The sequence below is a fragment of the Thamnophis elegans genome, chromosome 17 (genome assembly GCF_009769535.1).
Source record: "Thamnophis elegans isolate rThaEle1 chromosome 17, rThaEle1.pri, whole genome shotgun sequence".
NCBI classification, from domain to species: domain Eukaryota; kingdom Metazoa; phylum Chordata; class Lepidosauria; order Squamata; family Colubridae; genus Thamnophis; species Thamnophis elegans.
In genome coordinates, this window is record NC_045557.1 from 934,876 (window position 1) to 962,117 (window position 27,242).

Below are 27,242 nucleotides of genomic sequence, written 5' to 3' on the forward strand. Positions count from 1 at the left end.
CCCCTCGCCCCCGCGTCTCTTCCGCCGCGGCCCCCTGATCCCAAGGCGCGGGTGTCTGGCCGTTTCCCCGCTGGCGAAGGGCGCCTCGCCTGCCGCCTCTGGGCATCGCCACGAGGGGGCGCCGGATCGTCGCCGTTTGGCTCTGCCGGCCCATCGTCCCCCTGCGTGAGAAGCTGCCAGTCTCCAGCGGAGCTTCCCTTGCTTTGTCCGGGGAGAAGACAAGCACCCACCCCCCACCCCACCCCCGCGGGCTTTTTAAAATGGCTTTTATGACCCTTTTTTCCCCCCTCGTTGAGATCTTAAAATGTCCCGCCCCTTCTTTCGTCAGTTAAAGGGACGTCCATGCACCCCGCAGTGCTGATCCTGCTACCTCGTTGAGTAATGAAACGTCCGTAACAAAAGCAGCTCAGAGCACCAAGGACCCCCCTGATACGTGGAACCTCCATGACATGTAACTGATTTCCTATGCAGAGGAGAATCTACTTCTGTTTTGTCTGATCAGCTTCCCTCTTGCAACCTCCCATGGACACGAGGCCTCTGATCTGCCCTCCCTCCTTTTAGTAGCTCTCTGGTCTGCCCCGAATAAACATACTAGGATCCCACTGATGACCTCAGGGGTTTCCCCGGGATAAAGGGAGACACCAGCGGTGGAATCTGAGGGTAACCTTTCTTCCTGGATTTCGTACAGGATCAAAGCCCAGATAGGGAGCAATCTGCACACCAACCAGCATGTATACAAACCACAAACCACACCCTTGCTCGCACCAAGGACCAGCCCCCCTATGAAACCATGCCTTCCCACCCCATTTTCTCTGTACTCTACCCCAAAGTGCAAATCTTTTTGCTCTTAGGAAATGAATCTCCTTTCTTGCAGTATGCCTGAAGTTCATTTTTTGTTTACTCTCGCGTCACTCCTGGCACGTGGAATCCAAAATTATTCTTCCAACACTTCGATGTCTTAACTAGAAAAGAGAATGTAAGGTGGGTCTCAGGATTCCCTCTTTGAATGAGAGGATTTTTTTTTTAATCGTAAATTATTAAATTATCTTCCTGCCTTGGTGCCTTATGGAAGAGTGGGCATACCGGGGCCAGAGCCTGCACCATATTTGCCCAAGAGCATATAGTTTAGCATCAGATCACGAAGATAAATATCTAAAGGATGGGAAAAACCTCATGAACCTCATCAACAGCCATTGTGGCAGCGTCTTTATTGAAACTAAAGTTTTCCACCCTGGGGGCAAGTACAGTTCTGCTTTCTCTTGAACATATGTGAAATATTTCAGTTTTTAAAAAGTTTGTGAAGAAGGGGAAAAATTGTATGTCCAGGGAGACTCGTCTTCTGGGGCATCAGGAGCTGCGGCATTTCACAGGTTTTCCTACAGACGCTTCACTCCTCTCCAGCTTCTCCCCAGACAGGTGGGGCAGCAACAAAGAGAGGCGACCAAGAGAGGGGGCAGAGCAGCTTGCTGTCAGGACGCCAGGCAAGCTTTGACAGCGAGGTGGCTCCCCTGAGCCCGAGAACAACATGCCAGGAGGGCAGCCGTGTTCCAGAGTCTTGGAAGCAGCCTGTGTAAACATAACCTTTTGGAGAAAGAAAACCACTCCACAATTGCTTGCGTTTGGCCCCAGCAAGATCTGCCCAAGCACAGAGTTTATCTGATTGAAGTCTACTTGTCCCAAGAGAGGGTTCAAGGGCAACGTGTGAATCCAGGACAGGTTCAGAGCAGGGCCGTTGCCCATGGGCACCGGCTCTCCCTGCCGAGTGCCAACATCATGGTCTTCTAAGGAAGAGACGTCCGAGAAAGGCTTCAGCATGTCATCTTGGATGGACGCGCTTCTGCTTCCCGTGATTTGTTCTTCTACACAGCGGGACTGTGAGGAGAGATGGTGGAAAATCAAGCCGAGTGTAAGGATCCCCCAAAACCCTTTCAACAGGATAGCAGTAGCATTTAGACTTAGATACCGATTCACAGTGCTTTACCTCGCCCTCTAAGTGGTCTACAGAGTCAGCCTATTGCCCCCAACAATCTGGGTCCTCATTTTACCCACCTCAAGGATGGAAGGCTGACCCAACCTTGTCGGTCAGGATCAAACTGCCGAACTGCTGGCAGTCAGAATTAACCTGCAATACTGCATTCTAACCACTGCGCCACCAGGATGCAAGTCCTGTTCCCTCACAACACAAAAGGGGGGCTAAGCATCCCTCCTGGAGGTGAGACAGGCCCCAATCCTGAGGTTTTATCAATTGGCAACATTCATGAAATTAACTTCTGGATTCTTTATTTTCTATGTCAAGAACAGTCAGTGGGGATTGAGTCCCTTATGATCATGACCATTCGTGCAAAATTTGCTTTGCACACAAGAGACTGGGGGCTATCAAGAGGTTTCCTCAGCAAGGCTTCCTCCAGAGGCGTCAGACCACAATGTCCATTTCTCTGAGGAAGCACAGGACGTGGTTTGGGTCTATCCAACACGTCCAAAGAGAACCAGTATGGGGTGAGACAAGGGCAAAAAATTGCCCAGTTGTGAGATGAGCAGCAAATAAATTTAATCCATCCATCCATTCAATCGAATCCCGTGGCTAAATCAACTTTTTGAAACAGAGGCCAGGAACATTGTTGTCCAGGATCAGGAGGTGTTAATAGGGGAAGCATTATTAACTTAAGGTTAAGGCTTATTCAATTTGTATGCCGCCCTATTCCCGAGAGACTCAGGGCGGCTAACAATCTGGATCTAAACAATCTTAAGACTATACAGAATAGTGAGAGAATCCAAGGAAAGCCGGGCAGGTGCAATCAACTGGAGGAAGAAACAGAAACACTCACACCGCTCCTACTAGTTTCAGAGAGAAGCCCTCTCTGTACAGAAAGGAGAGATCACCCCAGAGAAAGCCACCCAGGCCCTACAACTCCACAGGTTAAGGGTTTACATATGTACAACAATGCCAGTGGGTTATGGGCAGAACCCAGGGATCCTGGCACTCACCTTTGCTGCCTCACACCGCCCCCTGGCCGACACACTGTAGCTGGCCTGGGAGTCCTTCAAGGGGACGCGAGGGAACCAGATCTTGAGCATCTTTTCCACCTGCAACAGGATGCCCAGGTATCGCCCCCTGGAGGCCGAGGGGAAATGAAACCAGACACACATAAACATACGCAGTGGAGGCTTCCAGGTTCTTCCACATCTACACACGAGGAAGCCACAGCACTGTTTTTAAAGGCTCTTCCCTTGCAAAATGCAGTCCAGAGGGGGCCCCACCCGAAGTGTCTTCTGACAAGGCAAGTCTCAGAACTGCAATAGCGCAGCGGGAGACGGTTAAGGCATCTGGCTAAGTTAGGAGGCTTGAGCAGCCCTGGCCAGCAAAGGCGACCCTTACCCCATCTGAGGCTTCTGAAGGACACCAATGATCCGCTGGATCCGATCCATGGCCACGCTCTGCTGGAAACTGCTTAGACCTGCAAGGTGCCAAAACAGGAAGCTCCATAAACGTGGCTGCTGGGATTGGATGGATTAGAGTGACAGATCTCAAACCGTTCCCCCCCCCCCCCACTGCCTGCTGCCTAGAATCGGACTGCACCGGTGAAAGGGTGACGGGCAGGCCATCCTCTCTTCAGTTCTCTATGACTTGTCCACATTGATTGTTAATTCCAACACCCACCCGTCTGTGGGAGGGGACTTCAATTGGGGTGGGGGGCAAGAAAAGCAAAGAAGGCCAAAAACTTCAATAGAGGCCATCCCTTTTGGAAGCTCTGGTTGTAAAGGAGAAGTAACTGATCTCCAAGACAACCTGCTGAGCTGTGTAAGAACTCAGTGCTTCAGAGGCTTCTGAGCTACAATGGGATGTCCCCGTCCCCACCCCAAGCTTCTCTATGAAGGGCCCGCTGTAATGGGAATACTGGAATCATGCATCTCCATGGCTGCATCCAACCGGGCTCCCCTTCCAGGCCACACTTGCAGCTTGCTAATTCCCCGGTTGCCAGGCTGTCCAGCCCATTTCGTTCCCATCAAGGCACCCAGGCAGGTGCGCCTGCTGCTCCTAACCTTGGTCAAAGCAGCCCATTTTCAAGCGATTCAGAAGCTCCGACAGGGGGCGGACAAAGCCTTGGAGTTCCCAGCACTGCAAAGATGGAGGACAAGAGTGAAAAGCTGCACAAGAAGATTTTAAAATAAAAGAAGAATCTGGGGATGAACGGAAGACTACAGTTGATGCTTCTTCCTGCATCTGTTGCTTTCTCATAAAACAATACAGGCAGCGCCACTGTCTGGGTCAACAGGGGCACTGTGGCCATGAGGTTACCACCTATCCGCAGCTTGAGCCCAAATGGCCACTCTACTAGCAGAACTCCCTCTCTAAGCTGCCCTGTCCAAGCCACCTCCAAGGTCTCAAGGTGAACCGACTGGCGCCTCCTTATGAAAAGCAAACCAGGCAGCTGTTCTGCCGAGTGAAAACGATCCTTTCCAGCCTGGTGACAATTGCTCACCAAATCCCCAGTGGATTCTTCCCTTTCACCCGTGGGCTAACCATCAGGTCCAGGGGCTTCTTGGTGGGTCTGCTTTCACAGAGAGAGCTCTCCCAGTCCCTAGTTGGGCATCCTCCTCCCTCCTCCGGGGCTGCCGGTGGACTCACCTTTTGTGCAAAGGCTTGGTCCCCTTCCGTCCCACTGGAAGACCAGCGCGGGGTCTCCTCCGCTGCCAGCGCTTCCTTCCTCCGCGGCCTCTTTATCCCAGGCGATGGCACAGATGCGGTGGGGCACGGAGGGGGCCGGCTGCCTCCTGTGGGGCTGCTCTGGCGCGTACAACCACCACTACCCTCGGCCCTCTTTCGCTTCACCCTCTGCCCAGGCAGGCTGCCGTTTGGACTGACCCGGCGGCTACAGAGAGTCTCCTTGGGGCCCTCTGGGCCATGGAGGCAGGCAGAGCCAGGAGGCTGCAATCCAAGGGGCCGCTTGGGTCCCTGGCCAGGGAGACCTGGCAGGAGGAGGAATCCTGAGCCCTGGAGGCAACGGTGTCTCGGCAGCTTCGCCTCCTTCCCATCACCCAGAAGGAAGATCCTGAACTTCCCCTTTGGGGACAGGAGCTGCTCTTCCTCGCCCTCCTCCTCTTCGCTGGTGGCACTTTCCACCGAATGGAAAGACTCCCTGGAAGAGAAGCTTCTTTTGTCCATGTCACCCATAGATTCTCGATTGCTAAAAGAGAGGGAGGGGATGTCCATCAGCCTGGCTTCCCTCCGCAGGCACTTAGACAAGAAAGCATTTACGGATTGCTCAAGACATTCCCACCCCCCCTCCCTTTCTGGAACTGAGAGCCCCCCTCCTGTTCCTTTAAGCAGCAGCGTCACCAAGGCTGCAGGGGATAGAAGCCCCCACCCTGGCTCTGCTGAGCCAGCCCTCCCAGCAGCAGCCACACAGAACAGAACCTCCAGAAGGGAGCAGTTTCTGGCCATTGGGTCAGCACTGCAGCCCAGCCAAGCAGCTCCCAAGCCTGGCCGCTTCCAGGCCCTGCAAAGTGCGACATGCCGGAGTCTTCTGCACCCTCCTCCCAGGGGAAAGCCGTTCTCAGGGAAAGGCGCTGCACGTCCATTTCCGGGGAGAAAGCGGGAGGGGGGAGAGGACAGAGGAAACGGTGGATTTATTGGAGCTGCTCCAGGTCGCCCGCCCTTCGGCGCCGCCGCCGCCGCCACCCTGACCGCCAACCGCCCAAAGTCACCCCGCGGGTTTCTCCAGCGAGGCGCTGGAAGCCAAGTCTTCGCAGGGCCGGTCCCGATGCCGACCCCGCACACGGTGGGTGCGCTGCCCGTCGAGCCGGTGCCCAGCAGCCCCAAAGGGCGCAAACACCGAAAGGCCCGGAAGCCCTCAGCGGCCGTCCGCGAAACTCGCGGGAGGTGCGAAGCCAGCGAAACCTCGAAGCCAGAGGGAGGCCCCCGAAGCCCCAACGGCCACCGCACCCGAAAGCCCTCGTAAGCCGCCTCCGCACAGTTCGGGGACGTCTCTGGCCAAGAAGCCCACCTCCCTCTCCACGGTCTCGCAGGAGCTCTCCGGGTAACCGCCAGCTCCAGAGCCGCCTTGGCCAAGGACTGACGCTGCGTTCCGAAGTCCCAAGCTCGCCCTGCCGCCGGCTCCAAAAGGCAAAGGCGAACCGGATTGACTTCCTGCCCCCTCGCCCAGCCTGCGACCCCGCTCGCCCAGAGGTCCCACGCGAACCCGCTCCCGCCCCGGAAGAAAGAGCGCCGATCGCTCCCCAAAGGCAAGGGCGGCCGCCCTCCTCCAGACGGGACCACCGCACTCTGCACATGTCCCGGAGGGGGTCGCCCCTGTCCCGCCCGCCTCGCTCTCCGACCCCGAATCCCCGTTGGAAAATCGGGAGGGGGGGACGGAAAGGCTCGCGCCGCCACTACCCACCGGCTGCTCCGGGCGGCTCCGACGAAGTGACGGCTGCCGGGAAGGCGAGGCCAGCTCAGGGGCCGCACCACGAGGCCATGTGCGGCTCCGCACGTGCCCGAAGGCCCCGCCCCTCCTGGCCCGCCCCGAAGGCGCCGCGGCCCCGGCGCCCCATTGGCTGGGCACCGCTCAACGGGGGTCGGGCCGCGCGCCCATTGGCTGGAGGGGCCTCGGCTAGGCGCAGGGGGCGACAGGCGGGTGGCACGGGGCAGCGGCGGGCGGGAGGCGAGTGGGCCGCCCCGTGTCTCTGCGGGCGCGTCTCCGCGCACGTGGCAGCGGCGTGCAAAGCGGCCTCCGCCGGGCTTTCGTTTCGCGGGACTGTGGGGATGGGATCCGCCGCCCGGCCCACCTGGCGGGAGGGTCCTCGGGAGGGAAGGCGGTTCAGAACCAGGCCGCTACCGGCGCGCATCGCTGGAGAGGGACGGAGGAGGCAGCGAAGGCGGCGCGCCTGCTGGCAAACCTCCCTTCATCCGGCTGGGGAGGAACTGCCCACCGGCTCCATCCCTGCGGGAAGCCCGCCGGCGACCCTCTTGATGGCGCGCGCTCCACACGGAGCAGCGGAGCCCCGTCCCGCCCGCTACGCAACCCGCAGTCGGCTCTCGTGTTGCTTCGCCTTCGGGGACGCGCAGTCTCGAATCTGCCCCGAACATCCCGTGATCGTCACTAGCGTTAATCGGGATTAGGCGATTTAGTGGAGGCGAGACCGCAGCGGCGCGAATCGAAGGCGCCTCCACCCGGGAAAGAGAGCAGGAACCCGCCTTCTTCCCAAAGCGCCCCGGCGCCATCTGCTTGAAATGCCCACAAAGCAACCCCTTCCTCTCCTTCCAATACGTGGAACGCTGGCGCAATGTTCGAGTCTAGGCTGCGTTTGTGTTTCACTGAGGGTTACGTTCACACCTCCAGCTTCCCCAATGGGTAAAAGGGCCAGTGGCTCCATCAAAGCGCCTGGAGAACCTGGCTTTAACCTTGACTAGCAGAGTTTGGGTTCCGCAGCATAAACCCGTGTCCCGTGGCTAAGAGTTTGGACCTAACAGGCTGCTCCTTTGGCTTGAGAAATCAAGGCAGGCTCCCCCTTTCTCCTTCCGCGCCTTCCCCAAAGGGATTGGCTGCCTCCCTCGCTGCCCTGAGCCAAGGGGAGACCTGCTGCTTTGCCTTTCCTGGCCTGGCTGGGAAAGGGCTCCCTTGCCAGGCTTTCCCCCCACTGCACAACCTGGCGCAATCAGGCAAACACTGGGTGGGTAACTGGGTCACCATGACCTGCTCTGTCTCAGGCTGGCAGAAACCCAGCACAGAAGAGGGACCTGGTGGGGTCCAGGCCAAACTGGGGGGGGAGGAGTTTCCTGGGTTTGCCTGTCTGCTTCCCCAAGGCCATCATGGGAGGTCGTCTGCTTGTCTTTTGGCCAATCTTCTATCAGCAAGATAATAAAAGGTCAGTGGCTGTAAGGCCCTTTGGCCCCGCTGCTGTGGCTCCACCGAGTGCTGCCTTTCCAGGCACCAGCAGCCCTTGTGGTTCTCCCCAGTTAAGCAACAAAGCCTATTCCATTGGGGGGGGGAGGGTGCTTAACCCTTTCTCTGCCAATCACTTTCGCTTTGAAATTCAGCTTTTCTTTTATTCTTCCCTATGCATTGTGGATTTAGCAATGCGTACACTTCCTACATCCACGGAACCTCAAGTCAGCTATTAACTCCCACAGTGCCAACAAGCACATTCAGCTAATGCGCCCTATATCCCATCCCAACACCTTCCAGACAGTCAAGGGTGGGGGAGGGGGAAACAAAACATCTGCAGGTCATGAAGCTCCAGACTGGAAATGACTCCTGCCCAAAATAGTTTGTACCCAAGTTCTTGGCAACATTCCGTACACAGCAACAAGCCGCAACTCTGCTGCAACGAGGGGGAGACTTCTTATAGCAGCAGGAGATGCCTCCCCCCCCCCAGGCTTCCCCAGGACCAGACCGGGGCCTCCGGGGTGCCACAACCAAGCCATGGTGCTCAATAGGTCCACACCGCTTTTTTGGTGCAAGATGAAATTAGAAAGCGGCAACAGCTGAAGTGCTGCGTGTCCATGCGTGGAAGTTCAACAGCGCATGGCCATTACTTTGCCCCCGTCCCTGCCTCTGAGCCAGGCCAAAGCTGTGCCTCCTCCGGACCATCCCCTGGAGCCCCTCTCCCCATGCCTGCCTGAGAGCTCAGATGAAAAGGGCCGCCTGTTGCGCAGGCACTTGGCTGGCACAGGCCGAAGGGGAGCCAAGCTCTTCCAGCTCCCTCCCCCCTGTCCAAACACATTTGGGACTCTACAGACCGGTGGACGGGCGATTTAAGGAGCCGAGTCCTCAGCCGCAGGCCGGCTGCCTGGCTTGCCCAGAGCCACCTTAAATGGCATTGGCCGCCTTCTGGCCGGTGTCCAATGGGGACCTCCTGACTCCCCTGGAAAGAGGCAAGCAGTGGGGTGCAGATGTGGGAGCGGAAGGTTCCAACCAGAGACCCCTCTTGGCTCAGGACCCGTCCATTTCTCTGGAGTTTCCCCCCCATTTCACCTGCTTTCTCCTTTTCTGATATTCCAAGATGTTGCTAGTTCTCTCCCTCTGGCAAGCTCTCTCCCAAGCCCTGGCTGCAGGTGGGGGTAAGTGGCGTTTCTCTTTTTCCTCCCAGCCCTTTGTTTCTCCAGGGGGACCCACTGCAATTAGGCAGCTGGGGGGGGGGCTTTCTCTGGCAGAGACTCGGATGGACACAACAATGCAGCTATCCCTGGTAACCATTCTGGGCTGCTGAGGCATTTTAATTTTTCTTTTAAAAGACGCTTATTTGTTTCTCTGAAAGCCAAGGGAGCCCCCGTTCTCAGACGAATCCTTTGGACGGAGCACTGGCAAAGTTTGCAAACAGCTCTACTCTTTGCTCTTTGCGGGGAGGAAGGTCCATAGAGAGCTTGCCCTCCTTTCTCTTCCGTTCGGTTAGGACTCCCAGAAGCTGTAGAACTCGCAGTGCCTTCTGGAAGGATCTATCAGCCTTTTACTTGTAAGAATGAATGAAGCTGAAAATACTCTGATAAAATGGGAGAGTAACAATCCTGGAGAAATATTTACCAAGAAGCTGCCTGGGAGCAATAACAGGGACACTATTTTTGAAAGAAAGTTTCTGAAGGGCCCAAGACAAAGGGAAAGATTGAGGAAAACAGAGTAATAAGAAAAGAATTCAGTTTTTAGAGAATACAACCATTTGCAATAAAAGAAGATTTCAGGTAGGGAATTAGCATGAGTCTCTCTTGGAAGCTTTGAAGGCTAAGCCAGAGGTGCTTTTTCCAAAAGGCAATTGGACTTTCTACAACTGAAGAAGCTTCTTGGATGAGAAGCAAAACTTTTTCGTGGGGGGGGGGGGGACCCAAGAAAGTCCAGTTGCCTTTGGGAGAAAGCACAGAGGACCGAGAATCTCCACAGACAAGGCAATTATGCCAAAGGTTTTTGGGTAGAGAGTACTTTTCATCAGATCCATCCATCGGCCTCAACTCTTTGTCGCTCTACAGCATGATCTGTTTTCCGTGGCTCGTGGACTCGGCCCCTCTGCCGTCTGGGCTGACAACTCCCAAACTCTATCCGAGGCCTCAAACACAAGACCTTTTGGCAGGCCTAGCCGGGTGGAGCTCAAGGGGAGTGGAGGGCAAGGAAATGGCGGCCTCACACCTGCCTCGGCCACAGGGAAGGGGGGGAAAGAACAGGATGAGCCTCCTTGGCAGGGGGGGGGGCAGGAAGCCAGGGCCTCAAGCCAGGTCTAAACAGGGGTGCCAAGAGGAGGAGGAGGAGGAGGAGGAGGCTGTGTGCTGGGCCAGGCCCCCGGGTCCTCTGAGAGACAGGGGCAGCACTGGAGGGATCTCAGCTCTGGGACTCCTCTTGGCTCTGGGGAGGAGGTCAAACACACGTATTCACGCCACCAGCCAGAGTAAATTTAGCAGCAGCTCACGAGCCTTCAGGAGGCGACAGGCCTGCTCACGGCCAGCTGCCCTTTTTCGGGGTGGAGGAATTCAGGCTCTTTTCTCCAGTGTATCAACTTAGGTTTCCTTCTTTCAAAAGAGAGGAAGGGGCTAGATAAAAAAAGCAGCCCCTTATTTCAAAGGCCTGGTGGGAGGCTGGTCTTGCAGTGCCAGTTGGCAACGCTTTGAGGCCTCTGGAGATTAGCTGCTCTTTCTCCCAAAGCTCCTTTCTGAAGTGAAGGGCAGAATTCCAGCACGGGGGAGAAGGAGGGTCAGGACATGGCGCCATGGCCGGGGACGGCTGGAGATGGTGCCCGTTGCCTTTAAGAGTGGGGCTCCCACGGACACAGCCAGGAGGGAGCAACTGCTCTCCTATTCCTGGTGGCTGCAAGGTCGCCTGGCGGCCTGTTGTGGAAGCGGGCGTGGGGTTCTCCCCTTGTGAAGGATCTAGCCCGGTCTTGCAGCTCACAGGTGGGTTTCTTTGCTATGGGCTCTTTCTGCCAGGACGGAAGTGCCCCCACACCTGGAGCTGTCAGCCAAGAGCCTCTTCCTCTGCCCTTCTGCTGCAGGTTCCCACTGGACATACGAAGGTAAGGAGAAACAGCTACAAGCAATGTCTTCCTCTGCTCATCGGAATTGCAAATGCAGCCACAAAGTCGGGAAGGGCTACCCAAACATGCCTCTTCGCTGACAAAGCCTCCCACGGTCCTTCAGGTGCTCCAGAAAGGCCCTTCGAAGTCTCCAGTTGGAAAAAAAGGCACTTCCAGAATAGGGGGAGGAAACATTTTATGAGAGGGGAAGATTTCTGCACCCCGGATCCATGAGCCTTTTCTCTTTTTCCAGGCTCCGAGGGGCAGACGCACTGGGCAGAGAGATACCCAGACTGTGGTTGGCAGGCTCAATCGCCCCTCGACATCCAGACAGATTTGGTCCAGTATGATCCTTCTCTGCCCCCCATTGAGCCAGAGGGATACCGAGACCCTGGGAGCGGCTCCTTGACCCTGACCAACAACGGGCACACAGGTGAGAACATTCACAGCAGCTGCTGTTTATGGTGCAGAGGTTGAGAAGACTTTTTTCTGTCTCCCTCCCTCCCCCCCCCCCCTTGAGGGCTAGTAACTCTAGAAAGAGCACCATGCCACAGATCTGCTTTGTGGCAGTGTTCCTCCTCCCTGCTGGCAACAAGCTGAGGCTCCGTGCTCTCTGCCTCCACAGTGCAGCTCTCCCTCCCCGAGAACCTGCACCTCCACGGCCTGCCCAGCCTCTACTCAGCAGTGCAGCTGCACTTACACTGGGGCAGCAGCGACAGTCGGGCCGGGGGCTCCGAGCACCTTGTGGACGGCCAGGCCTTCCCAGCAGAGGTAGGTCAGCAGCACCTACGCGCAGGCAGCCCCGGGGGAGCAAACGGTGGCTGGATTGGCCCAACACTCTGCCTCCTTTGGCCGCAGTTGAGAGCAGGGCCACAGGGACAGCCCAGTTCTGCTGGAGGAATCTGGGGACGGCAACACCCAGAATGTCCATCGAGGCTGGCTGGGAACTCTGGCGACTCTCCCGTCTGGAAAGCCCAGTGCACGCAGCCCTCCCCTGCGCCCAGCCCTTTTCTTCTGGAGGAGCCACTTTTCTGTGCCCATTTTGCATGGACTGGCCTGGACCCTTCCAATATCCGTGGGACTCTGGCACCGTGGATCCCGCTGATCCTTACTCCGTGAAATCCCACTGTCGGTTGCGTCCCCTCCTTCATCACTGGTGTGTTGTGATTTCTCTTTCCTCCCTAAGGCACTTTCCCCCTAACAGATCCCTCTGCCCACCATATGCAGGGGGAATGGGGCTGTTTTCCACAGTCGGAAAAGCCAACTTTGCTGCCCGCAAGAAGAAATCCCAACTCCACCACATTTCGATAAAGTCACGAAGCTTTTCCTCCCTGCCCTCTAACTCTTTGTCTTCTCCCTCAGCTTCATGTGGTCCACTTCAACTCAGAGAAGTATGCCAACCTGAGCGTGGCCAAACACCAACCGGATGGGCTGGCGGTGCTAGGCATTTTCCTGGAGGTGAGTTTCTGCTGGGTGAAGATGGTGCTGCCTAGCATTTCCTTGGTTCTTCCACCCTCCACACTACCCTCCTTGGCCACTTCAGGATCCCTCCCTGCTGCCTTGCGCCAGGCATTCCTTGGACAGCCACGTGGCAGCCCTACCGACCCCTGAAACATACAGATGCCATGTTTATTAACGTCCTTCCAGAGTTTCTGGCAGGGAAGGCCCAGGAAAGCTCTCCATACAGACTAGGTCACTTAAGCTCTAGGCTCCCCTGCTGACAAAGAGGGACGCAGCCACCACTGGCCTTCAGGGCGCTTTAACAGAAGTCACACCGCAAAGCGCTTCCAAAACCACGACCAGAGTCGGTGCTCTAAAGGAGGCATGAGTGAGTTCCACGTGGACTTATGTAGCCGAGGGCATCGGTTTCCCATCTAAAGAAGCCTGCCCGATTCCTTCCTGATTTGCCCGAAACTCTCTGGGGCCTCGAAAATTCCTGTGTGCCACAGAACCTTCTTTCCTGAATGAAAACTGCCTCCTTGGTAAACCTTCGGCCACAGTGCCAAGCAAACAGAGTGAGCTTGCAGTTTATTTAATCGCCTTCTCCTATCCCTTGATCCCTGCTTCTTTTCTCTGCCCCACATGAAGCCAGTTATTCAGCCACAGGCACTGTGCCAGCCTTTGGTGGCCTGGCAAAGAGAGAGAGCCAGTGTTGGTCCACAGAGAGAAGTCATTTCTTCTTACCTCTGGCAGGTTGACAGTGTGGTGGAGAATCCTGCCTACAACCACATCTTGGACCGCCTGGACAGCATCCTTTACGCAGGTAGAATGTTTTCCCCAAAACGAGACACAGTCTTATTTTCTGTTGACCCCTGAAATAAGCGCTTGGCTTTATTTCCGGGGAGGTCTTATTATTTTTGAGGTACAGGAAGCGACGAGCGTGGTCACCTCTTGGCTGCTGCTGTGTTGCAATATTTCCAGGGAGTGTTTATTTTGGGGGGGAGGGCTTATTTTAGCCCATGCGCTCAAAACCCTGATTGGGCTTATTATCTGGGGAGGGCTTATTTTCAGGAAAACAGGGTAGGAGGTCCTTTGGGGGAGGGAGGGTCTGCAGGGGCTGTGGGGGAAACAGAAGCACAAGGGGGAGAGTGGAACTGCTGTCAGAGACCCTGAAATCCAAGCTGGGCTCCCGAGGAGGATCGAGACATGTCACTTTGCAGTCTGCTTCTTAAAACACAGGAACGTTTTACAATAACGGTGAAAACAAAGCAATCAGGACCATTGAAAAAAGTGCTGGAAAATAGATTTTATATTCCCAGCGCTTCTCAGTAGTGAGATTCTTCAGAAGCAAGCACTGAAGAGCCCATCGGCCAGGGAGCTGCCCTGCAGAAAGGCCACTGAACCCCCTATCCGTTTCTTGGAGCTGGGGGGGGGGGGCAGATTAGGCCGGCTTCCAGCCTTATACAGCCTCAGCAACAGAAAGGCTGGGATCCAGCCCGGGACTCCCCACTCCCCCGCACCTCTTCCGCCGTCATTCTTGTTTTCTCTTTCCATTTCCCCACCTCCTAACTCACCAGAGCAAGAAGTCACCGTTGCTCCGTTCAGTGTGCGAGAGCTGCTCCCGGCGCATCTGGGCCACTACTACCGCTACAGTGGTTCACTGACAACCCCACCTTGCTATCAGAGTGTGCTGTGGACAGTTTTCCGCCAGCCAGCCCGCATCTCTGCCGCTCAGGTAGAGCCTGAAAGATGAAGTCCATCATTAGGTTTAGGCAAAGGCTCTGCATGTCGGATGGGGGGAGGGGCAGGACAGCTGTTGGAGAATGGCTCTCATTAGTCAACAGAAACAGGTAGTTTCTAGAGGAAAGTATGAACTGGCTTGGCTCACATCTTTTCTAGCTGGAGAAGCTGCAGAAATCTCTTTATTCTACAAAACGCGGGAAGACACCCTCCAAATTGCTGGTCAGCAACTTCCGGGTGCCCCAGTCCTTGAACCAACGCCTGGTCTTGGCCTCCTTCCCTGTTGGTGAGCAGAAGCTGATTTCCTGGGTGTTTATGTAGGTGGACTCACCTGTAAAGATGGGGGAGGCTGCCCTCTGGTGGATACGTTTGGTCCATCACCAAATCACGCAGGGAAAAAGAGGGTGGGGGTGGGGGTGGGAAGGAGGCAGCAAATCTGCCCCAGAACAGCATTTCTCTCCCTTCCCTTCCAGGCCCATCGGATTATTCTGCAGGTGTGACTCCCCTCCGGCCAGGCGGGACTTGCACAGCCAGCTAGCCAAGCTGCAGTGGTGGTGGTGGTGGTGGACGGGAGCCTTGCCAATCCAGGCCTGCTCTGCCCTGGGGCGGGAGGAGGACCACTGGTTAAAGAGCTGGCCATCATGGGTGGGGGTGGGGAGGGGTTTCTGTCAGTCAGAACTTCCAATAATCATGCCAAGAAAATGGGAAACGAGCTGGAATTCTAGAACGACGCCTACTGTGATAGTTAAGTGTTTTTTAGCCATCAACGTCCCGGCTCACAGCTCAGTTGGTTCACTGTCCTAGTCCTCAAAGAGGAAGTGTTTTAAACTTGGGTTTTATTCATCTCCCCCAGCCCATCCCCTCCTCCACTGTGCTGACCTGGTTCCCTCTTCTCCCTTTCCAGGTGAGGTCATTGCCATAATCGTTGCAGTTCTCTTGGGCTGCCTGGGTGTCTTCCTGGCTGGCTGGATTTTGGCAAAGAGAACCCGGTGAGGAGCAGGTGAATGTGGGACGCCAGCCCGGTTCCTGCCTAACTGCACTGCAGTGCCAGAATAAGGGAGGTCCCCGCATGTTTTGTTCTGGAGGGGCAAGTGATTGAAGCGACCCTACCACCACTCCTCCCCATGTGGAGTACTGAGAATGCGAAAACCTAGGGAGAATTTTACTGGAAAGAGAACACCAGAGATATTTATTAAACTTCCTCCTGCCCCATCGTGAGCTTTGTGTTTTTCTACTCTAATGAGCAAGAACGGCAGGAGCAAAGGGCCACTGCAGGAGCCTCCCCTCCAGGACAAGACTCCCTCCTGCAGCCCTGCCATCCTTTCTGTTCTCTGTGGAAGCCACAAGTATTTAGGCTGGGGGGAGGAATGAGAAACCAGCAAGATTGTCTGGAGAAGGAACTAGCCTAACCAACACCGGCCTCCCTCTTCTGCCACACTGCCCAGCTGATTTCCCTCCCCAGCAGGGTCAGGAAGAGGCAGTTGGTACCTGGCAAGTCTTTCTCCTCCATAATGCTGGGGTCTCCTGCCAACTTCCATGATTGTCAAAGGGGAGGAAGCCATGGGAATCCCAAGACGCAGGTGGAATATCTGGTCTCGCCCAGTATTCAGAACCCCACTCAACAAAACACAATGGCCACATTCCCAAAACCAGCTGGGCTGGCACAAGGACGCTCGGGCGACAAATCACTCAGCCCTCTTTGAGTCAAGGCAAACGCGCTGGGCAAACCCAGCTTTTGAACTCGACCAGCCTTTTAGTCAGGCGGCAGAAGACGTCTATGTCCAGAAAGGGCCCCAGGGTGCGAGAGGCCTTTGCGCCACCCATTGGCAGGGGCTGCTTCCCTCCTTGCCCAAGGTGACCCAGCATGAGAACCGTTACCAGAGAACTGCATCTTGGACCAACTCGTAAAAGGATTTAGGGCTCAGCATTAAAGAAGGAAAGGAGGATTGGGACGTTATAAAAAAGAATTAGTCAGAGAAAGAAAGATCTTTTGTGTTCATATACACACAGTGGCACCTCCTAGCCAGCAGATGGTGCTCTTGCGCCCCACCAGGTCCAGTGCCTAGAGAGTCTACACTACAGGATTCCCCAGGGGATGGAGGAAAAGTTCAGGCTGAGAACAAAGGGATTTTGTGGGCACATGGGGAGCTCAGCCGTAGCCCACGAAAGCTCCAGAATAAACGGAGCTGGAGGAGGGAGGAAGGAAGGAAGGAAGGAGAGGGGGATTTCCAGCCGCTAGCCCAAGCACCCAGTTAGCCTTCCTGCATTCCAAGCCATCTTTTGGGCCAAGAAGCCTCTCCTCCTGCCTTCCCAGGGCCAGGCAAGAGCTCCAGCCACCTGATCAGCTCGGGAGCCCTTGTCCCACCTCCAGTGGTGTGGAAATTGTCCTTGGGGGGCTCATCTTTCCTAGGAAGCATCTGAGCACCAGAACTCAATGGGCAAGGACTCAGCCCTCCACAAGGAGTTGCAGCTCAGAATACACCATAACGTGGCCGTCCCTGTTGGAAGAAATGTCCTTGGGGAAAAAGACCCTGGAGGCATGGAGGCTTTCTCCCTGCCTACAAGGAAGGACAGAATAATTAACCTGCAGGCAAACCCCAGACGAGGCACCACGTAAGCCTTCCAAGTTCGGATCACTCTCCTCTGGCTTCCAGCAGGACAGATGGGCCAGGATGGGCCATGGAGAACTGGGAGCCCAACCCCTATTCCTCAATTGCGTTGCACCCCGGATGCTTCTGCTCATCCTCCCTGGGCACCAATAGTGAATGGTCTTCCAGGATTCTGTCTGTTCTCCCCTCCCCCCTTCTCCAAACCCCACAAAAGTCATGGCCCCCACAGGAGAGGCAGGCAAGGAGGTTGCGCAGTGAACCACCAGCTGTGAAAAGGGCCTGTCGAGATGGCCAGCAGGAAGATGGGAACAAGGCTTGCCTGGTAGCAGGGGTCCATAAACGTCTCTGGGGAAAGAGTGAGGGCTTTTGTTTTTCAGAAGGCAGCCCACCCACACCCCCCATCCGCCTTTGATCTGAGAGGCTCAGCCCGGTCTGCTGAGCTGCCCACTTTGTCCCAAATGCAGAGTGCAATGCTGGGGAAAAGCAGCGGGTGCCCGGCCACAGTTAGCAGGCAGAGCACCAGCGCCGGCCCGAAGGCGATGAAGGAGCAGCCGAGAAACACGCGCGCCCCCATCGGGCCTCGGCAGCAGGAGGAGGAGCAGCGAGGAGTGGGAGGCCCTGGGCGGAGCTTCCAACACGGGCCCACTGGGAGCTGTAGTCCCCCGGAGGAGAAGCTGCGCCCGATCGGGGCCGTCCGAGCTGGTGGCAGGCAGGGATCCCCTGCTGGGGCCTGGCCAGGGGCGCCCTGTCCCAGAGGCGGCCGCTGGCGGGTCGCCAAAGAACGCCAGGCATTCGGCCGCCTCTACGGCACCTTTGCGCGAGGCGGGATGGGGCGGCGGGTGCCGCGCGGCTTCCGCTTCTTCCCTGCCGGCCCAGCTGACGCCAATCCCGTCCGTCAGCGCAGGAGAAGGTGGCAGCTTCCGCGAAGGTTGCCGGTTTGCGGAGGAAGATCCCTTACAATAAGTGTAGGGACTAAACGGAGACGCTTGTGAAGCCAAAGAAAAGGCAAAACAGGGAAAGAGCCGTTGGGCCCGATGGTTTACCTGCTTCTCCTTAGAAACAGAGGAGACAGGAAATACGCCCAGACTGACAACTGGAGAGAGGCCAATATGGCATTAATGCCCAAAGGGGGTCAGGATTCAGGACTGCTGAATAGTGACTGTAACTTATGAAGGATGGTTTCGGACAAGAAATCCTGAAAAGGATTCCAGAAAATGGTCTTTTCTGGGTTTTATTCACAAAGATCAACCTAGGTTTTTAACCAAAAGATAAAAGGGCTCCCACTATGCCCTTGTCATTCTGTTTCTCCATTTAGGTCAGGCAATATCTCTGAAAGGATGAGCCAAGGGATGGTTTTCTTGCCAAGTACCCCCTGCACAGACCATTCTAAATGCAGAATTAACAAGGCCTTGTGAGGTACAGAAAGGAATGTGACAGAGACGCCCCTTCTCACCCTTGTTATTCTTCTTAGCTGAACGGAGGCATGGGACAAAATTTTAATTTCTGGGATGAGGATTAAACGGAAAACATAAATTATGGACATTTACCCAGGATTTGATAATTTTGGAAAATCCTTTGGAAGCAACAGAAATATGAATGGAAAAATTAAAGGATGTTGGTGCTTAGCTGGATTCAAAATTAATAATGAGAAAACACGTTAATGAAAACATAAGGATGGAAGAGAATTGGTGGAAAAAATGGTTAAAGATTGAGACAAAAAGGAAAGTTGAGAAAAAGTATGAGTAGTAATGAGCATTACTATGACTAATATGGATTCTACTCTGCTATAGAAATTTAGAATTCAGGACAAAGGTAAACATGAATGACATCACACCTCAATTCTCCATATCAAATGATTGGCACGGAGTCTGCACGAGGGCAGCTAATGAAGCCGCTGCATTTTCACAAGTCGAACTGTAATAATATGGCATGTGATTATCATGGTCTCCAAACCGTGAGAGAGAAAGCGACCCACCAAGTTGCCTATTCCTTCAGTCCAATAACAATGAATGGACCACCTGTGGATTCTTCATCACTGACCATTTCCATAAGACATGATGAGAGTCCCAATAACTGTGTGTGTCTTTAGAAAAGAAAATGTGTGCAGTTTGGTGTTGAGCCGTGGGGTCCTTGGTGCTCTCGGGGCTTGGTTTTTTCACTAAGCACAGACCTTTCACTACCCAACTAGCTAACCTCATCAGTCCTAGGTAACGATATGCGGATTACTAACACTGATGTTACCTTGTTATAATTAAACACCTGTGAGAAAACAATGGATTTCGAAGGGCCACACACAAGGCATCTTTTTAAAAGGCAGATGGGGATTTCGGCTGTTGAGACACCGGCTGTCTAGGATGAAAATAGACCTTAATACGGAGAACCAAAGGAGGCTCGCGCTGTACCTGCCTTACGCACAAAAGGAAAAGTCAAACCTCCCCAAACTGCAGACACGGAGGCAGGGAATATTCTGCTGTCCTTGCACTTTCCCACCATTACCTTGGTTGTGAAAACGGCGCTTTCTTTCCCTGCACGTGTACAGGCACGTGGAAAGCAACCTGACAGATGGGGTCACAACAACGAGCGTGGCTCCACCGCAGGCAGGAGAGCCTTTCTTAAGGAAAGGGCGCGAGGGGAGAGAAAACCTTCGGAGCCTCGTTATCCGCAGGGGACGAGGGCTCCCCGACCCCCGCATGATCGGCAGGCCCGCCCACCGACCCGCGTTGCTTCCAGAGCGCCTCGGGCGCACACAAAGGGAGACGGCGGCGGGCGAGAGGGAAGGGAAGAGGGGGGCTCCGCCCGTCCGGCCAATCGGCTCCCTGGGGCGGGGAGCGGCGTCGCGAGCCACGCCGGGAGAGGCGGGGCATCTGCTAGGGGGCCCCATGCGCCGTGTCATGGAGGCTCAGTGTGCGAGCGGCCATTGAAGGGAAAGGAGCTGCGTGTTTCGCAACAGGAGGAGGGATCGGGGTGGCCGAGCAGCCCGGAGTTCTCAACTCCGCTCGCACCGCCTCCGGGGCCCTTTGCTGAGCAGCCGAGAGGGGGGGACTCTCCCTTTATTTTGTTCTTCTTCTTCTCCTCCTCCTCCTCCTCCTCCTCGCCACGCATCCCCACGCCTGCCTGTCGGGTTCTCCTTAGGTAGTTTGCGCCCCTCCCTCCTCGCTCTCCACTTTGGAGAGGCTTTCCAGATGGAGATGAAAAAGCTGGAAATGAAGAAGCGCGTTAACCTGGAGTTGAGGAACCGCGCGCCCGAGAAGGTGAGGACAAACCCCCGGGAGGCAGGAAATCGAAGATAGGTAAAGATTCCCAGGATTTCCCTCCTCGCGCCTCGATCGTGCCAAAAGTGCGCGGCGATCGATGCGCTCGGCGGAGGAGGACGCGTGGGGGGGGGGGGGCTCAGGAGCAGAGCGGCCGCCGGACCCGTCTCCTTCGCCCAGTCCTTTCGAGGGCTCCTATTCAGGGCCCGACCTCCCAGAGATGGGCTTTTCTCTGCGAGGCCTGGTGGCGGCAACCACCGCCGGCTGCCTTTTCTCACTTTCTCTCCTGCCTCCTCCACCTTTTACCCGAGCGGTCCCGGCGCGGCATAAATCACAGGGCGCGAGGCTGCTCCTGCCTTCCGTACCCTAAAGGGGCTTGTTGGAAGCCCGATGCAAGAGACGAGCTGGTTAACTCTTCCGCTCCCAATGCCGCCTCGGCTCGGGCAGTCCCCGCCGTGCAATCTCTCCCCGCCCCAAACCAGTTAATTAAAAATAAGCGGCGGCTCCAGATGAAGGAGAACCGAGCAGAAGAAGAAGGGAGGCTCCCAAGTTAAAACTTTCCCCCCTTTTGCAGTCAACGGCTCTTTCGTCAAATCTAGGTTAGGCTCGACTGAAAGGGCGGCGGGGAGCTTTTCCCGCTGCCGCCCTCCTACCCAGCAAATACCCCGTTGGGTCCCCGTCCCCCCCCCACCTTCTCGCGCAGAAAAAAGGCAGCGGGTCCATGAGGGTGGAAACCGGGGACTCCGCCGCCAGTCCTTGTAGCGAATGTACTTTCCACAAAGGCTGGTAAACAAGGCTGGCTGCAGCTGAATCCATCTTAGCCTCTTCTACGCAGATGAATTAGGCTCCTTCCTGGCGTCTCCGTAGAGCGGGTGGAGGGTGGACCCTCTCTTTAAAAAGCAGAAGACACCAGCCAGGCATTTTCCATGTGGCTTAATCTTTCTAAACCACCGAGGAGGAGGAGGAGGAGGAGGAGGAGGAGGAGGGCAGCAATCGCCCCAAGAGCAGCAGCCGTGGATGGGCAACGCCCCTCCCTGTCCCTTATGGAAATCTCATGCCTGGGCGGTCAAGGAGATAAAGGCCAGTGGAGAGAGGATGATAAGCCATGCCTACCCGCCTGGGGCTTCTGTGCCCTGGGCCTCTTCACAAAGGCAAGAGGGCACCCACCTCCCGCCCGAGGATGGGATGGTACCCATGGGGCCACCAGGGAAGCCGCCGCTGGCTCCAGACGGAGGGAGCTTTAATCCAGCCGTCCCAAGAACACAAGATGGAGAAAGGTGGGGGGAGCCAAGAACAACCCACCAGAGAGGAGAAGCAGGAAACTTCTGGTGCCACTGGAGCGCTGCAGGAAATGCCCGGGGTGCTCCCTCCGCCATAGTTCCCTTCCAGGAGGAGAGGCTGTCCCCAAAGCAGCTGCGCGGTTGGCAGAGGAGCCCGGGGTCTTGGACAGGCCCACTGGGGTCCCAGGATTGCTCTTCCTCTGCCCCCACCCCCGAGTGGGATCGAATGGAGATTTCCTGGAGCTTGAGGCTCTGAGGAAGATGGCCACAGGTTCTGGTAAAATGTGCCCCAGCATTGGCTTCGTGCTGGAGGAAGAGAGGAGGGAGCCGAATGATGCTCTGGCCCTTTTCCCCTTCCCTGCAGGGGAAGATCCAAGCTGAGCTTCCCTGCACCTTCCCTGCTGCCCTGCCCTTGTTCAGAAGGTGCAGAAGACGAAGAACTAACAGCCGTCCCCGGTGCCCTTAACGCACAGAACGCAATGGGCCCCCTTCCCTAGTACATTCCGGAAACTAAATGTGAAAAGTTCTTTACTCACCCAAATCATACACTTTTTACGGTATTTTCTGCAGAAGAAATGGATGCTTCTTGTAGGACCTAGTAAAAACGAGAGATAGCTTGGCAAGTCTCATTTAAAAGGGAATCCCACTACAAAGCGTGTGTGACATGAGCAGTGCCTAGGCTGGAACCCTGCCCCCGTGGGAGCCACCCCCCCCCCCGGCCCAAAGCAACAGGGGGAAATGCTGTGACTTAAGAAAGCGCCTGCGGGGTGAAGGCAACGGTTACCTTAAGCTTCCAAGGTCTCCTTTCATTTTGTAGCGTAGGGTGCAACAGTATCCAGAGTGTTTTCTGTGTGGAATAAAAAGTTTCTGGTTATTATTACTAAGGACGTTGCTACTGTATCTGTCAAAGTCCGAAGACCTTCCCTTCAGGGCAGTTTTTCTTAAAGGTCTTCGCTACACTGGAGTATGATCTGTCTCAATATTTAAAAAAAGAGTTTGCATCTTTATTACATGTGATGTGATTATCAGGTGTGTCCAAAATGAATCTAAATGCCCATCTTTTTAGTCATAAAGTTTGCAAGAGGAAGTTGGAAGATACTTCTCCCCACCCCCTGCCCCAGAGACGGGGGATTTCATCCAGCTGAAGGGAGAATGTGATGCTTTTTTAGGTGGCTGAGCTGGTGCTGGACAACTGCCGGTCCAGCAATGGTGAAATCGAAGGCCTGAACGACTCATTTAAAGAACTGGAGTTTCTCAGCATGGCCAACACAGAGCTGAGCTCTTTGGCCAAGCTCCCCACGCTGACAAAGCTTCGAAGGGTGAGTGTTTGGTTAGGGCAGGTAACCTTCAGTGGCATGGGGCAGGGTATACGAGATCCTTTAATGCCCACGCAGTCTTTCGCGTAAGGATCTCGTCAATGTCGCCTATTATGCCCGCTGTATCATGAAAACGTACGTTTGCTTAGCTAATTTTTTTATGAGAGAACATGTAGATTTCAAAGTCAACTCCACTGACTGACGTGTTTATGCTGTAGCTGGAACTGAGTGACAATCTAATTTCCGGCGGTCTAGAAGTCCTGGCAGAGAGATGTCCAAATCTTACATATCTAAATTTGAGCGGCAACAAAATCAAGGATCTCAGCACCGTTGAAACTCTTGTAAGTATTGAATTGGATGGGGAAGGGAAGGGATTTAAAAAGATCTTAGACCTACTTGGTCGTCATTACAATGTATTTAAGATGCTAAAGAGCCTTGGAAAAATGAAACATCATTGTTTGAATAATTTGCGTCATAACTGCTGCTATAGAGGATATGATTGTGACAGTCCAAAGAGTGTAAAAGAGCTTTTCTAAGAGGAGTCCTTCCTGGTGTGTTGAATTACAAATTGCACCCTCTTCGGTGAGGCAGTCCGACCGTTTGGCCCTAAACGGAACCCTGGCAGTTCCCAATAAAAGAAGGAACCAGCAATAACTCCGCAGGCATTTGCACGTATTTTCCTTTGCCATTTCATTTTATAACAGAGATATTTCCTCATTATCTAGCCGCTGTTTCTGCCTAATACTTGGAAGTTAGAATCAGGTGTGGGTTCCACGCTGATGTGAATGCTGTGAATGCTTCTCAGGCAGAATTACTCAACCGGGTCACTGACCAAGAAGCTGTTTTTCATCCTAGCAAAGGGAGTTGGCAGCAACGTAGAAAACTAACCATAAAGGGCAGTTTCGGATGTCCCGGCCCAACCCCCATTGATAAATATACATAGTTAGCATAGTAACTTGATTTAGCAACTTAATAAATAACATCTCCGTGTTTTTCCTAATTTTTAGCAAAATCTGAAGAACCTGAAAAGCCTTGATCTGTTTAACTGTGAGATCACAAATCTGGAAGATTACCGAGAAAATGTCTTTGAATTGCTCCACCAAATCACGTATCTAGATGGGTTTGATCAGGATGATAATGAGGCCCCTGATTCAGAAGAGGAAGAAGACGACGACGATGGTAATTGTTCATTGGAATATTTACTAGGAATATTTTCAAGGCCCGAGTAAGAAATACATACCTGAAATATGAAAATCGACCAGAGATCAAAATATACCACTCAAATTATACATGCTGTACATGCTAATAAACTGATGGTTTTCCTTACAAGGGTTAGGGTTGGCAGTTGGCCAACTTTACATTTCCTATAAAGATACATTTTTTAGAAATAGTTTGTTGTATAGTTGCAGGTCTTTTCAGCAGTTTAGTTACACCCCTCTGTGACCTGCAGCCTTTCAGAGGCAAGAGGGCACCTGAGCATTTATTTCCGCCATCTGCCACCTTAGTTGAGAAGTGGGTTTTTCTACTGTGTGCTGAATCTGAACCCCCGGATTGGCCCTTCGGTTCTAAGTCAGAAGCATTTATTCACTTTTCCTTCAGATGGGGACGAAGATGAGGATGAAGACGAGGACAAAGCCGGCCCCCCAGGAGAATATGAGGAAAACGATGAAGATGACGAAGCTTCAGACTTGGGGGAGGGGGAAGAGGAAGAGGAAGAGGAGGAAGTGGGTCTTTCCTATTTGATGAAAGAAGAGATTCAGGTTATACCTTACTGTTCATTTGCAAAGCGTTTAACCATATTAACTTAGCTTCATATTTTAAAGCCCTGTCATTGTGCCATTCCTCTACAGTTTTCTCCTGCCATAGCATAAGTGGATATTCACTCTATTCAAGTTTTACAAAAAAAAATAAAAAAAAAATCAAATATGCTACCTTCTTTAATGTGCTATTTTATTTTCCTTAGTTTGTATTTTACACTTTTTTATTCATTTATATCCACCAGGCTTCATCTTTCACTATATTTCTCAGGAGAATTATCAGGTGTTTTTTTTATTGCACCTTAGAAACTGCTTTTTAAATAATCTAAACTGGTATTTCAGTTGTGTAAGATTACTAATTTCCCACAAGCAGGATCTGGGCCTGGATTACAGTGGTAATATATTTTTAGGCAAAAAAAAAAAAGTGACTTTTATAATTTATTAGATGTAAAATAGCTCATCCTTCCACTCAGTATTTGCTTGGCGATCAGCTAAGAATTATATAAGTTGAAATCTAAAACCTCCAGTTACGAGGAAAGGTGGCATGGCTCTTATATTACCGCAATTACAACTGTAGCTTTACGCGGCTATTTAACTGTAGTTGAGTTTTCATTCTACTTATATGGGAAATGTTTACTTATTTACTTTCATAGGTTTAGCTAAATGGACCTTAGTAATTCTGAATTTCTGAAATCCTTAACTTGTTTCTCTAAAGGATGAAGAGGATGATGATGATTATGTAGAGGAGCGAGACAATGAGGAAGAAGGTAAGCTTTATATTCAGCCTGCATTGACTTTTTAAGTTTTACTATTCTGGATTCAAAAGTTGCCTTCTCTGAGTTTTCTCTCAGAACAAAAAGAACTTTTATAAATTTTGTTAGCTGGGATGAAATTAGTCTTTTTATTTAACTTATAATAAATTCCTGGTTCATTTGAGCTTCTAAACTACTTGTTTAATACTACTTACATTTAAGTTTTAAAGTTATAAATTGATAAGACTTCTATTTTTGCTTAGAAGATTCATTGATATTTTGAATGTGTGCGCTACCATTACATGTAATTGTTCAGAAGTGATGAAAATAAGTGTACAATAGTGTGCAGGAGTCACTGCCCCTTAATTTTCCTTTGGACATGTGTAAAAAAATTTTTTCCCCATAGATGCCGTTGTCCGGGGTGAGAAGAGAAAACGTTCACCTGAAGACGAAGGAGATGATGATGATGATTAAGTCGCAGAAAATACAAATAGGACCCGATTCATTTTTGTTGGAATTATGCAATAGTGATATGCAGATTTGTAAGGTTCCATGTATGATAGGTCTCTACAAAAGATATTAATGTGTTTAACTTTTTATAGGAAGTGTTTTACTATGTTTGCCCTTTTTATCATTCCAACTAAGACATAATAATCCATTATTGATCATATTTCCATCCGTTTTACTCACTGAAGCAGTTGTCCCTATTTCCTGCCTAGAAACTTCATTCCTCCCATTTTCCCCCCCTTCTGTTTCCTCATTATGAGCATGCTGTTAACCCCTAGCCAGTTACTTCAGACGGATTGAACAAAGTTAAACTTTTAAGAGAGCATGCTCATGTCAAATACACAGGAGTAAGATAACCAACTCTTCACTGGAAAGGACTCTGTCGCAACTGAAATGGGAAATTAGGTCATCTGGAACTCGCATTTTACCTATCATTTCATTTTAAAAGGATATCTGAATGATGTATTGAATTCCTAGTTCATTTCTGTGTGTGGTTAGTCTCTCTCTCTCTCTCTCTCTCTCACACACACACACACACCAAACCTTTCTGGTAGATAACTTTAAGCAAGGCTGGAATACAGTTCTCTAAAATAGTCTCACTCTTCCATAACAAAATTTAAACTGGAAATAATTATAGTTCATTCAAGATTATAACTTCTTCATGACCCTTTTGACCATTCCTCTCTAGACTCATAGTTTACATGCACATTTCAGAACTCTTTTTGTTATGGCTAAAATTGAATAGAGTCATTCTTCAGTACTAAATTTAAACCAATAGAAGTTATTCTGCATTTTCTTTCTCGCTATATTGCCCTTTCAAGCAATATTGGCATGTAGATATACAAGTGGGTTTAGAGCCAAGCTCCTGAAAACCACAAGAAGCTGCTTGTGTTGCTGAACTGGGAAGACATTTAGGAAGGCAGCTGTTTAATTCGGGGCACCGAAGCCAACAGAGGGGAGAAAGGCTTTACACCTCGAGTCCTGGAAAGAAATATACGAAATTGCAAATTATTTGGAGTTCTCTCTCTGGGATAGGTTTGGTTCGTAAAAGTATGGGGTTCTGGTTGAGGAAAGCTATTTAGCTAGGATCCTCGATTTCACTGTTAAGAAATATAGAAATGCATTTGCTAAATGTGGCCAGCAAGGCAATCTTTTCTGTGGAAGGTAGAGAGCGGTTGTGTTCCTTTTTCCCTTTTGAGCAGGTTATTTTGACAAGGAAAAATGGATTCAGGGCTTCTGCCTGGTTCTCTGCTTCTGACAGATGAACTTGTATTATTAAATAAATATTTTGCTCAAATACTTATACGTATTCAAATTACACAATTTATTATCTGTCAGATTTTAGAGAAGCTGTTTTAGATAATTTCTGCGTAGGTAAGCTCCATTGCGTTTGCCTGTAAATATATATATTTACAAACACACAGGGGCCTCGGTCTCAGTCCGACCCTTTGGGCCTCTGGGGACTTCCATGGACTTCAGTGGAATCAAATATATTCCCCCTCAGGGGCGAGGCGGCTCTTCCTCCTCTCGAGGCCCCTGAAGGGAAAAGGGAGCCCAGAAGGAATTGGGGGGTGGGGGGGGTGAGGGGGGGGGCTTAT

The 27,242-nt window shown here is 52.6% G+C and overlaps 3 protein-coding genes across 5 annotated transcripts; 2 read left to right on the top strand and 1 right to left on the bottom strand.

The window, feature by feature from the left end:
- Positions 1–1,174: 1,174 nt before the first annotated feature.
- Positions 1,175–23,789, bottom strand: CIART (circadian associated repressor of transcription). 2 transcript variants are annotated; one of them, XM_032233879.1, is made up of 8 exons: positions 23,702–23,789; positions 22,097–22,159; positions 21,849–21,907; positions 4,628–5,186; positions 4,042–4,117; positions 3,377–3,455; positions 2,986–3,112; positions 1,175–1,872 (listed from the first exon to the last, which is right to left on the bottom strand). In XM_032233879.1, the coding sequence occupies exons 4-8, from the start codon at positions 5,171–5,173 to the stop codon at positions 1,348–1,350; spliced, it is 1,353 nt and encodes a 450-aa protein (XP_032089770.1). In that variant the 5' UTR covers positions 5,174–5,186; positions 21,849–21,907; positions 22,097–22,159; positions 23,702–23,789; the 3' UTR covers positions 1,175–1,347. The 2 variants fall into 2 exon arrangements, with proteins under 2 accessions (XP_032089770.1, XP_032089771.1); XM_032233880.1 differs by lacking the exons at positions 21,849–21,907; positions 22,097–22,159; positions 23,702–23,789 and adding an exon at positions 6,399–6,557.
- On the top strand, positions 8,857–15,390 carry CA14 (carbonic anhydrase 14). The gene is made up of 10 exons (XM_032233893.1): positions 8,857–9,061; positions 10,972–10,992; positions 11,246–11,425; positions 11,618–11,763; positions 12,355–12,450; positions 13,186–13,255; positions 14,010–14,167; positions 14,332–14,458; positions 14,646–14,666; positions 15,077–15,390. Exons 1-10 carry the CDS (start codon positions 9,004–9,006, stop codon positions 15,163–15,165), a joined length of 966 nt encoding a protein of 321 aa, XP_032089784.1. The 5' UTR covers positions 8,857–9,003; the 3' UTR covers positions 15,166–15,390.
- Positions 19,627–26,943, top strand: ANP32E (acidic nuclear phosphoprotein 32 family member E). Of its 2 annotated transcripts, none has more exons than XM_032233896.1 (7): positions 19,627–20,032; positions 22,482–22,631; positions 22,847–22,969; positions 23,636–23,807; positions 24,228–24,388; positions 25,101–25,152; positions 25,544–26,943. In XM_032233896.1, the coding sequence occupies exons 1-7, from the start codon at positions 19,964–19,966 to the stop codon at positions 25,609–25,611; spliced, it is 795 nt and encodes a 264-aa protein (XP_032089787.1). In that variant the 5' UTR covers positions 19,627–19,963; the 3' UTR covers positions 25,612–26,943. The 2 variants fall into 2 exon arrangements, with proteins under 2 accessions (XP_032089787.1, XP_032089788.1); XM_032233897.1 differs by lacking the exon at positions 19,627–20,032 and adding an exon at positions 20,539–20,631.
- The last annotated feature ends 299 nt before the right edge of the window (positions 26,944–27,242 follow it).